Source organism: Chenopodium album, chromosome 26 (assembly GCF_948465745.1).
Source record: "Chenopodium album chromosome 26, dcCheAlbu1.1, whole genome shotgun sequence".
NCBI classification, from domain to species: Eukaryota; Viridiplantae; Streptophyta; class Magnoliopsida; order Caryophyllales; family Amaranthaceae; genus Chenopodium; species Chenopodium album.
The window spans coordinates 35,017,481-35,029,885 of NC_137859.1; the positions used below are offsets into that span (position 1 = coordinate 35,017,481).

Here is a 12,405-nt window from a genome sequence, read left to right on the forward strand (position 1 = left end):
TATCAAGGTACCCTAGAGCTACTGTCTGAATATCTAAGTATCCCTTAGCCCTGCTTGGTTTGAGGAAGTCCGAGAGCTCTGCTTGCAAGTCTGAGAGCTAGGCCTGCAAAACAGAGAAGGTTAGCTGCCCCGGGTGTGATCCGGGAGAGCCCCTCCGATGCTAAAGTCAGCGAATGCCCTTTTAGAGAGAGAAAGTAGTCAGAGAAAGAGTAATTAGAGAAAGAGAGAAAGTCCCCTTCATTAATGATTGAAGAACTATTTATAGTTGTACTTTCAGGTGGCATGGGTTGTACTTAATTGGATAGATTAAGGGTAAATCAGTATTTTGCAACCATTAATGATGGGCTGGATTATCAAGGGCATTTTTGTAATTTCAGGACATTGGGCTTAGGACATTGGACTTGGCCCAAACAATTATCTTGGTTTCAACACTATTACACTTGAACACTCTAGCATGTAGTACGTAGTAGACATGATTAATTGTTAGCTTAAGCTTTGGTCTAAATTAAGGGCCTGTTCATATTTACTTAACTGAGTTGAACTGAACTGAACTGAACTGATTGGAGCTGAACTGAACTGAACTGAACTGAACTGAACTGAATTGAGCTGAAATGAATATTTTATGTGAGAGGGAAATTAAGAGCTGAACTGAACTGAACTGAACTGATTGGAACTGAACTGAACTGATTGGAGCTGAACTGAACTGAACTGAAATTAAGTAAATGTGAACAGGCCCTAAGTTATCATGTCACTATTAGTAATTCTCGATTAAGGATACCATTTTCTGTTACAACACTAAACTTATTGTATATATTTCAGGTCAAGAAAATCTGCCGAATATTTCCATCAAATGAAAAATTAATAAAAACAACAGCCGAATGTAAATGAATTAGAATTAAACATCTTTATTTAGTACTTTAATCAATAAAAATAATGATAATTTGTATTAATAAAGTCTAAACTATGTCATAACCTCATCAAATAAATAACATATTATTGTTATATAGTGTATATAGTGCTTCACCACTACTCACGTACATAGGTCCCTCAACTCTTAAGCACAGCTTTGCGACAGCTTTTGATCCTCTAGCTAATTAAAGATTACAGTACATCAAATTTCATGTTAAATAAATTCAGCATAATTTATAATCATATTACTATACAACTAGCTAATTAATTAAGAGCAATTTTTCTTTAAACCATTTTTTTTTAATTGTTTTGTTTCTTTATTTTTACGTACAAGCTAGCTAAATGAGCAAGGTAACGCAACAACCAGAGAAACAGACCGAGATTCCACCACCACCAGGAAGCGATATGGAGGACGGCGGTGCTAAGGAGAGGCCGGAGTCACACTTCCGGGGATTATCCGATGTTCAAAAGTGGAGGAAGGAGGATTGGATGAAAAAGGGTGTGTTGGTTTTGGTTTTAAGGGCATTCGCTTTGCTCTTTTCTTTCCTCTCTTTCATTATTATGGTTGTCATCCCTAACTTCCAATTAAGTGAGCCTAACAGGTAATTTCCCTCTTAAAACATACTCGTATGTTGAACTTTGATTAATAATATTCTCGATTAATTAGGAAAAAAAAAAGATATTATGTATAGTTGTTAGATCGATATATCATCATCCAGCCAAGAGGGCACATTCTCTTTTCCTTAAAAGAAAGAAAAAAAGGTTTTAGGCACGGTCTAATATAAGAGTTGATCATGTTTCTTTAAAAAAAAATTGAGTTGATCAGGTTAAATCATGTATAAATGTAAGGTGAAATCAAGGATTATTGTGTTGAACGAATTAGGTACAATATAATAAATTCATCAATATTATAAATGTAGGTGAAAGTAACACATCCTTGATGTGCATTTGGTGTATTAGTTACAACTTCATTATCTTTTGTTTCATGGCACAGTTACGTGTTTTCCATAGCACTGATTACGATGGTGTACACGGCCATACAAGTTGGTATAAAAGGTCATGAACTTCGCACCAGAAAGGATATTATTTCACCAGACGTCGTGGTTTGGATAGACTTTATTGGAGATCAGGTTAGCCTTAATTAAAATACATTTTTAATTTATTTTATATTATAACCCATCAATATATAGAAAGAGCATAGTCTAAGTTTTGGTCCACCCAAAGGCCTAAATTTCTATAATGGTGTCCAATTTCATCCTCTAACAAAAAAAAAAAAATAAATAAATCGCAACATTTAAAATTTTACACCAGTTATGCTCAATATTTCTATTTTCTAATAGAATATTGTCATGAACGAACAAAGAAAACGAATCGATCGATGAAATACTTGCTAATAATCAAGGTATTTTTTTCGTTGTAGGCTATGACATACATGCTACTATCATCAGCATCAACTGGTGCCATGAATACAAACTTAGCAAGGAATATGGGATACGTAAGTCCAATCGTAGAAAAAGAATCAACCGCCGTCGCCATGGCTTTTCTAGCGTTCTTCTCTCTTGCATCAGCTTCTCTCATTTCAGGATACCATTTGTTCACTGAGTTATCTAGATCTTAATTTAACTAACTCCATCGCACGTATATAGATGATTGTAACTTAATATTGATCAAGTTCTTGTTTTTTGCCCTTGTTGGGTTAAATGGTTTCCTCCAAAAAGTGGAAATATCTCTTGAAAGTTCATTATTGCCACATAATCAAAAAATTCAATTTTTTTAGTTTTAATTAGTGGGTTTTTTGCTAATGGATATTACATGCATCACGGTACTATTCTTTCTCTTATGAATCAAAGTTGTATTACTTGCGTTTGATTTGTGTTGAATAATATTATTTAATAATAAGGTAATCCGTATATGATGAGAGCTTGAGAAAGCAATAATGATTAATGAAGCAAAAACAAAACTAGTTGTATAACATGAAATTAAAATTTAAATAAAGAATCTATGTGACTATATATGCGTTTTGTGTGCGGTTGGCCACATCATGTAGCCGCTTGTAGAAGAACAAAGTAACTTCTTGTAACATAACAAAGCAACTCCTATGATACTAAATGAATATATAACTCCTATAACATTGACAAAGTAATTAATCATTATAATACTGACAAATTAACCAGGCCTATGCTACTGACCGAATAACACCTATCTATAAATAAATATAACTAAAGTAATTACCGCTAATATCATTACTATCCACATGTCAACCTCTCATAAAAAATTTTTCCGCTAACTAATAATGCCATCATTAATTTTTTTTCAACATAAATAAAAGTTTGAAATGATAAATTAATTATATATATATATATATATATATATATATATATATATATATATATATATATATATATATATATATATATATATATATTTTCTTAACAGTTTTTTATATCTAAATTGACTAATTACACAATCTCCATTAGAGAATTTAAAGGAAGGTCGGACTATTTTATTTTCTTGTAAGCATTATCTATTCTCTTACTCCGTATATTTTATGAGGAAGTTTCAGTTAATCAATTTGATAAACAAAATTTGTTTATCAAATGGAAAAATGGTAAATAAAACAACATAAATGCACAGTCATCATGGCATTTTCGTAAATATATCAACAACAGTGGGACCCATATTTAATAAAAAGTTGTTGATTTATTTACAATTGTGCCATTTGATAAACAAATTTTGTTTATCAAATTGATAAACTTGAATTTTCCCATATTTTATTCAGATTAAATTATATGAATTGGGATTTCCAATCTTTGTTAATGTATCAATTTATTAGATTTGCTTAACTTATTTATACTACGTACATATATTACACATAAATAAGCCAAAATATTATTGTTAAAATGGTGCATCGCACGAGCCTAGTAATACTAACGAAATTACCCCATAATATATAATTGGGGGGGGGGGGTCATACGGTGTTGCCACCACATATAAGAATTTGTGATATAGAATATGTAGAGGTTTAGGCAAACTTCCAAATGTTCACCTTGGGCAAAAAGGCTGCCGATCATAACTTCTATTCTACGTCGAAAATGAGCTCAATTATGACAAATTGTTGATACATGAGAAGCTATTAGATTAAAACTTTCACTTCTAAATGAATCAGAGAGTGTTCTTCTATCAAGTATCAAAAATAGTTTTTTCTTGACATACACCCATATGTAATAAAGTACATAAATTGATCATGGGTTTCAATCACAAGCTTAACCTTTTGGTTGACTTGGTTTTTAATTTTAATATGGTACATATCAAGAGCTGACCCAAAGGTCACAGGTTCAAATCCTATTCATGAGCTTCAAACTATTACGCTTTATTTGGATAGCAAAGAAGGAAGGAAAGGAAGGGGAGGGAAAAAGGAGTAAGGGAAGGGAAGAGAAAGGGAGGAGGAGGTGAGCTTCATTTTTCTCTCCAAATCTCTCCAACTTTGGAGGAATTATGCTTATTAAAGAGAGAGGGGAAATGGATCCCTCCCTCTCCTTCCCCTTCCTTCCCCCAATTCTTTACCCAAACAAGAGAGTTTGTCTCCCTTCCTTTCTCTTCTTTTCTTTTCCTTCCATTTCTTTCTATCCAAACAAAGTGTTAGTTTAATCTTTTGGTTGCGTTGGTCTTATAACAGTTTGTTCTTTCTAATTCATATTCTTCATATGTAGGTTTTTGGTTCAAATGCATGTTTTAGAGATTGTGAAAGTGACCAAAGCAAGATCCAATAACAAACACATAATCTGAAATCAAGATTGACTTGTTCAACATACAACTATAATACGACATTTCCTCAAAAAGAAAAAAAATAAAATATATAATACAACATCTGTTTCATTTAATTTGCAACACACAACTTCCTTTGATCATACTCTTATTATAAGAAGTTAATTAGTGTAGGTAAAAGAGCTACTTTATCAAAATAATCTTAACAACAAAAACTTAACAACAAAAACATAAAGAAGGATTAGGTACTATTTGTATCATTGTATGTAGCTTAATAGCTAGTTCGATCAAACTCTATACATGGACCATCAATACCGAATAGCTTCACGTTAGTATAGCTTAATAACTAGCTAATGTGACATAAGAAAATAACGTTTGTATTCTGTATCATTAAAAGACGCATTATATGAAAATTTAAACGAGGAACTACTTTGAATTAGATTTCTTTGTGTAATGAGAGTTCTCCTTGACTTTGACTTTTCAAGGTAATTTCCTTAAACAAATATATATATATATATATATATATATATATATATATATATATATATATATATATATATATATATATATATATATATATTATCATTACTTTTATGCACCAATTGCCAGGATAATCGCCTTTAGAATTTTTGTTAAGTATTTAAATTAGTTCAACTAGCTTAGTTGCAAGCAAGAACGAACATGATTAACTGTCTTAAGCAAATCATTATGCACGATTTATGTCATGATGAGCATTTGTTCTTAATACTTGACATTCTTTTATTAATTTATTTAATTAAATACACCATTATAAATTAATTACCACTTGAAGACATCCTTTAGCTCAGTTAATGGATGACTAATTATTCTATGAGCTATAACTAATGAACTATATATGTTAATTAATTACATTGACCATAACATTTTATTTTTAATCATATAAAAAAGTTGAATAGAATTTATATACATATTACGGAGTATATAAGATTATAGTGCACGTAGAAGTTCTTGAACAAATCATCACATTAATTAGTTTTCTCTATTATTCCTAAACTACTTGTTTCATTTTGTAACAAAATGCAACAACGAGATATTCCACGACCTCATGGAAACGATGTCGTGGGCGGCGGTGCTAGAGTGAGGCTGGAAGACATCGAGGGCGGTGCTAGAGTGAGGCCAGAACAATCCCAGGGAGGTGCTAGAATGAGGCCGGAACAATCCGATGAGGACAGTGCTAGAGTGAGGCCGGAACAATCCGAGGGCAGTGCTAGAGTGAAGCCGGAACAAGTAAACACCGTGTCGTCGGAAACTTCGAATTCAGGTGGGCAGAAGTTATTGAAGGGTGAACGGTTAAAGCTATGGGCTTTCATTTTTAGGACGTGTGCTATGGTCGTTTCTTTCCTCTCTTCTGTTCTTATGGTTTCCGTCTCTGACTTCTCTGTATTTCCAGGGTTAAGGTATTAACTTGTTTCCTACGTCAAACTTCTAGCACAACTACACTCATTTACTACTCCCTCCGTTTTTTGAAGAGCCAACATGTTATGTATGCTGATGCAAAACTTTGAGCAATAATATTCTTTAACTGTGATTAACTGTAAATTATAACAATTGAATATTAATAATCTACTTATTGAAACGATTTCAACAAGGACCTATAAGACTATTTTTTCTTACGTATCGTTCGTCAAAATATTTCTTAAGAATTAAGATGCAATAAAATTTCTGGGAAAACTTGACACTACCAGTTTCAATTACAAACTGTTTTCCTTAAATTGTCTTTACTATTGTTAATCAACTCAGTCACTTAGGGGCGGTCTTAACTTTAGGAGTTACCATTCTAATAATGATCATTATATGTTTTTAACTGGTTTGACTGGTTAATAATACCACATGTCTTGTTTTCGTTAGGTTAGTTACAAAAGGTTAATCCTCTACCACTTAATCACCTACCCCTTCCCTTTAATTTACACCATCTTTACGTTTTTTTAACCGACCACTAAAAACTCAACATGTGACATGTTAACCAGACTAGTTTACCCGATTATAATAAGTTTGAGACTATATTAAAGAGAAACCATCTAAAGTTGAGACCATCATGAGTCAATTAATTGTTATATATATATATATATATATATATATATATATATATATATATATATATATATATATATATATATATATATATATATATATATATATATATATATATATATATATATATATATATATATATATATATACGCACTTTTAAATAATACAAAGTAGCTTTAATTGATTTGAATTAACTCGGAAAATATTGGTTGGTTCACCACTAATTTGGAGTGCATGTCTCGTATGAGGTCAACTTATATATTATTATTTTTTTTTTTTTTTTTTTTTTTTTTTGCGACACATGCAGTTATGTGCTTGGTATAGCTATTATTGTGGTGATGTATACAACAGTGCAAGTTGGGATAAAGGGTCACGAACTTCGCACCAAAGAGGATGTGATTCCACCCAAGGCTGCAATTTGGATCGACTTTTGCGGAGATCAGGTCAGCATTAAGCCATCTTTATTCTTTTGCAATTATATTTGTTTATCACCAATAACTTATTGTGTCTATATATCACGATATATCTTCTATTGGTCCTTGACTTGTTGACATCTCGTATGATAGATAAACATGCCACGTACGTGTGTGTCACTCTGTAATTCGTCCAAATATTTATATTGAGAAAGAATCTAACAAATTTTAAAATCTGATATAGGGAGACTACTACGCTAAAGTGGTAGATAATAGTAAAATATTGTTTTGAGTTTCCAAAAATAGAATGGAATTCTTATTAAAGTACAACCAAAAATGAAAAGTAAATACTGTCAAATATAAAAAATAAAGCACTTTTTAAAATACTGGGGGAGTATATATTTACGATACAAAAAATCATTAGTACATACTTCCTTTTTCCCTTACTACAATGCCTCTTTCTCTTTATTATGTAAAGAATAAATGCTCAAAAGAGGCATTGTATTAAGGGACGGAGGGAGTACAAAATATAAATTTGAGCCACTCCACGCCTCCATCCTAGTGAGAACAATGCTCAGCTCAAATAAATGTAGATTATTGGTGTATAACTTTTTTTTTTTTTTTCTAAATATCAATAAATGGGCAATAATTATTTTTGCTTGGTAATTATGAATTACAGTTTTTGGCGTACGTGCTATTTTCATCAAGTTCTACAGGGGCAACATTGTCCATCATTCTTAGCAGTGGAGTTTACATGACTGTAGGCTTGCAACTTGTGGCAGCATCAGTCAGCATGTCTATTTTGACATGTATTTTTCTGGCAATTTCGGCACTCATATCTTCATATCGTTTATTCGCTAATATATAAATGTAACCTCCCGTACTTTTATGAACTTTATAAGCATATCTTAATTACTCTTTTGTATGTTAACTAATTTTATGTACTTTATAAGCATTTACTTTCTCTGTTTCAAATTAGATGACATAGTTGGACTTTGTACACTATTCACATAATTTGTTTTGACTTTGTTTTATGATTTCATATTGAGGAAAAGTATAATCATGTGAGATTTTGTTAAATTCATCTCAGCGTTTATTTCTAAATTTCAGATTATTATTTTTTGCTAATATATATGTAATCATGGTTTTTTTGTATTAGAAACTATTCATTGGCAAACGTGTCTAAAAGTATAAGTATGGTCTATCCCATGAGGCTTTGTGATGAATCAACTCTTATTATTATTTTTTTTTTTTTTTTTTTTTTTTTTTTTTGACAATGGGCACAAAAGGGGACTAGCCCATAGTAAACAATACAATGAGAATTAGGAAAAAAGATCTCTAATTTTCTTTACGATATTTTGATGCTCCAGCCACCTTTTCTGCTACTTTCTAGTTAGCAACCTGAACTAGCATGAAGTTTGGAATTCTAATTTGAACATGAAGGAGACCTTTTTCCCATGTGACAAGAAGATCGTTGTAGATACCTTCTAGAATGATATATATGGTTGGCGTCATTCCCACTGAACGTAGTTGTACCCCTTTCGAAGCACATATGTCTCCATCTCTTAGCTCCAACTCTCATCCAGTCATCCTTCGCAATTCTGGCCTTTCCTTGGAGCTTTGACGCTCATGACGCTTTATCTGCACTCCGAGTTATTGACAATAAGCTCATCCGGATCTTCGTGCATCTCTCCAAGATTGGTATTGGTGAAGCCTGATGGTCCCTTTTCATCTTGAAGTTCAGTTAGAATGAGAACTAAGTCTAAAATAGGAACTAGGATCTGGACCCATAAATTATCTTAATTGGACGACTAACATGTAGACATGCTTCTCGTGTCATTAATGGCATTTTTGTAATATTCTAACTTGACAAAGTAGTTTCCAATATCATTTGTTAAAAGTAAATGAAAAATTATTAGCAAAAGTAAATGAAATCAGTCATTAAGTAAATGAAATTACTTTAAAAGTTAAAAATATAATACTGGAAATATGTTTTAAACATTGTGAAATTATTACAAAAGTGCCATTAATGAGGGCGGGTGAAACCTGAGCCATCAGCTGGAGCGTGGTCAACGGTTGAGATTGATTTTTAGTTCTCATTATTCATCTACCTTGGCATACATGATATTTTCATACGGATCAGCAGAGACAACAATGTCCATTTCATTAAGGAATGATTTATGACCTAATTTTTTTGTTATGTGTTGAAAAAAGGTTTAAGGATCGGAGCTTAATTATTTACGACTTATTGTTTGGAAGATATTGATGACAAAATTTAAAGTTTCGCCTTCACTTTGAATTACCTTAAAATCATTTCTTGATTCAGAGATGTATTAATTTGAAATTTGCCATTCTTAGTAATAAAGGATATTACAGTCATTTTCTCTAGAGTATCAAAGCCGTTATTTTACAGCAACGATTAGCTAGATATTTGTGTCCTTTTGTGCTGTCATGTAATTGCTAGGAAGGTTCCTTATAGCTGTTATTTTGTTTTCAGTGTAAGGGTATTCTTCCCTCTTTGTTTTTGCTGTACATAAGCACACTACACTGCTCTTCTGCTGATTAATGAGAAATGACTGAACATTCCCTCTGCTGATATTCTGCTCATACTTTCTCTCTGTCCTCTTGCACGTACAATTGGTCATATTTTACTCTTTATGGTATCAGGGCCAGGTTGTGCAAAATCGGGACTAAGAACAGCAGACTTGGAATAGCATTCTCATTTGAATCCTCTGTATCTTTGCTGCAATTTTTCAGCTCCTTCTTCTTTCTCTTCTCTTCTTTTCTTCTCTTTTCAGTAATCTGTTATGGCAGCTGATACGAATAGCCCTCTCTATCTACTTCCGAATGATGGGTCATACACAATAAGTGTTGATAAACTCACTGGAGCAGCAGACTACAGATCTTGGAGAAGATCTATGGAGATAGCACTCACAGCAAAGAAGAAGATTGGTTTTGTTCTGGGAACTGTTTTGAGATCTACTTATGCTCAAGACACTGTGAAAGCAGATCAGTGGGATACCTGTAACTCAATGGTAATTACCTGGATCCATGCTTGCTTATCTGACACTATTAAAAAATCTGTCTTGTATGTTAATAGTGCTAGAGAAACTTGGGTGCAGCTTGAAAAACGTTTTTCTATGTCAAATGGGTCTTGGAAGTATAAGTTGAATAGAGATCTCTACAATTTAAGGCAAAATAACAATCCTATAAATGTCTATTATACTAGTATGACTAGTTTGTGGGAAGAAATAGACTCAATGAATGCCTTGCCTGCTGTAACTGAAACTTCTGCTGAGATTAGAACTTTGTTGAACACAATATCAAAATATCAAGAAGAAAATAGGCTATTTCAGTTTTTGAATGGCTTGGATGATGTTTTTAGTGCTATGAGAACACAGCTTCTCATGTTGACACCTCTACCAACTGTTGAATCAGTATGCTTTATGCTGCAACAAGAGGAGAGCCAAAGAGAGGTGCTGAACTTGTCTGGCTCAGAACCTACTTTGTCAGCCATGTACAGTCGTGGTGGTGCTGTAGTGCACACCAATTCTGAAAACACTATAGTCGATCAGATGAATAGTGGTGAAAGAGTGATTGAGTGTAGTGCTTGTGGTGGAAAAGGTCATTCTCAGTACAAGTGTTGGACTGTTTTTGGGTATCCAAAATGGCATCATAAACACAAGAGTGGAAATGTGAAGCCTGGATCTAGATTTCAGGATCAGAAATGGAATAACAGGGCTGCACCAAAGATTGCTGCTACAGTTCAAACCTCAAACAGCAACTCAGGAACTGTAATTCTCACCCAGCAACAGTTTGAGCAGCTTCTTAAGGCTCTGCCAGGAGGTAGTGGGTCTAAAGACAGTGAAACTGATGAAGAATTGGATAATAGTTTCTCTAGTATGGTGTCTTGCAATGCTGCTGTCTCTTCCACAGATGAGTGGATAATAGACTCAGGAGCCTCAGATCACATGACAACAAACTTGAACATGGCAATTGATCCAAGAATGTGCAAAGAATGTCTTAAGATCAACTTGCCTACAGGTGATACAGCAAGAGTACCTCACTTGGGAACAGTTGAGCTTCCCAATTCATTGTTTCTGAAAAATGTTCTAATTGTGCCAAATTTTAAACACAATCTTCTTGTCAGTTCAGAAGTTGCTGAAGGATTCTCAATGTGAAGTGACATTTCACAAGTCATACTGTGTGATTAGGGATATGATCACAAAGAAAATTAAAGGAATAGGGAAGGCTAGAAATGGTCTCTATTACCTTGTTGAAAGTGATATGAATCTGCTGTCAAGTGATTCTGAATCAGAGAAACACTCACATCACACAAGTCTGTCTGCAACATCTGAGACAAAATTGGTACAATTTTCTATATGGCACCATAGACTAGGGCATGCTTCCCTGGGAAAGCTCAAGCATATTGAGTGTGTGAAAAAGACAATCAAGGACAATACTCAAGTGTGTGTAACTTGCCCCATGGCTAAGTTTACAAAATTGCCATATGAATTGAGTGAATCTCATGCTTCTGCTCCCTTTGAACTGATTCACATGGACATCTGGGGTCCATACAGAGTGTGCACCAGAGGAAAATATAGATATTTTCTCACTATTGTGGATGATTACTCTAGAACCACATGGATTTATTTGCTACAACAAAAATCTGAGTCTTTGTCCAAACTTGAGATTTTTCAGAACTATGTCCAAAATCACTTCAACTGCAAAATCAAGTTTCTGAGATTTGATAATGCTCTTGAGTTTCATGATCAACATTGTCAGGCTTTCTTTGACAAGTTGGGGATCATTCACCAAACCTCTTGTGTTGATAGACCACAACAGAATGCTAGAGTGGAGAGAAAACACAGACACATTCTTGAAATTGCTAGGGCTTTGAGGTTTCAAGCTAGGTTGTACTTGGAATATTGGGGTGATTGTGCTATGACAGCTGTTCATCTTACAAACAAGCTTCCTTCTTCTGTCTTAAACAACAAAACTCCATATGAGATGTTGTTCAAAAAGTGCCCTAACTATTCACATCTCAGAGTATTTGGTTGCTTGGCATTTGCAGCAAATCCAAGCATTGTAGCAGACAAGTTCAAACCTAGAGGAGTAGCTTGTTTGTTCCTGGGATATCCTGCAACACAAAAAGGATATAGATTGATGGAACTGGAAACAAAGAAAATATTTGTTTCCAAGGATGTGAAATTTGAGGAAACAATCTTTCCTTTTCAAAAGGATTCTC

At 33.4% G+C, this 12,405-nt stretch overlaps 2 protein-coding genes across 2 annotated transcripts; both read left to right on the forward strand.

Annotated features, from left to right (window-relative positions):
* The first annotated feature begins 1,251 nt into the window (after positions 1 to 1,251).
* Positions 1,252 to 2,527, forward strand: LOC145617121 (CASP-like protein 4B1). Its single transcript, XM_081671806.1, has 3 exons — positions 1,252 to 1,511; positions 1,904 to 2,039; positions 2,330 to 2,527. The coding sequence occupies exons 1-3, from the start codon at positions 1,252 to 1,254 to the stop codon at positions 2,525 to 2,527; spliced, it is 594 nt and encodes a 197-aa protein (XP_081527932.1).
* Positions 2,528 to 9,964: 7,437 nt separating this feature from the next.
* Positions 9,965 to 11,338, forward strand: LOC145617122 (uncharacterized). The gene has a single exon (XM_081671807.1). The coding sequence runs from the start codon at positions 9,965 to 9,967 to the stop codon at positions 11,336 to 11,338; it is 1,374 nt and encodes a 457-aa protein (XP_081527933.1).
* Positions 11,339 to 12,405: the final 1,067 nt, after the last annotated feature.

Bases quoted from the DNA above. Each gene is read 5' to 3' on its own strand.
- LOC145617122 (XM_081671807.1), top strand. From the start codon at position 9,965: ATGGCAGCTGATACGAATAGCCCTCTCTATCTACTTCCGAATGATGGG.
- LOC145617121 (XM_081671806.1), top strand. From the start codon at position 1,252: ATGAGCAAGGTAACGCAACAACCAGAGAAACAGACCGAGATTCCACCA. The intron at 1,512-1,903 runs GTAATTTCCCTC...TTCATGGCACAG, and splicing joins CAATTAAGTGAGCCTAACAG to TTACGTGTTTTCCATAGCAC. The intron at 2,040-2,329 runs GTTAGCCTTAAT...TTTTCGTTGTAG, and splicing joins TAGACTTTATTGGAGATCAG to GCTATGACATACATGCTACT.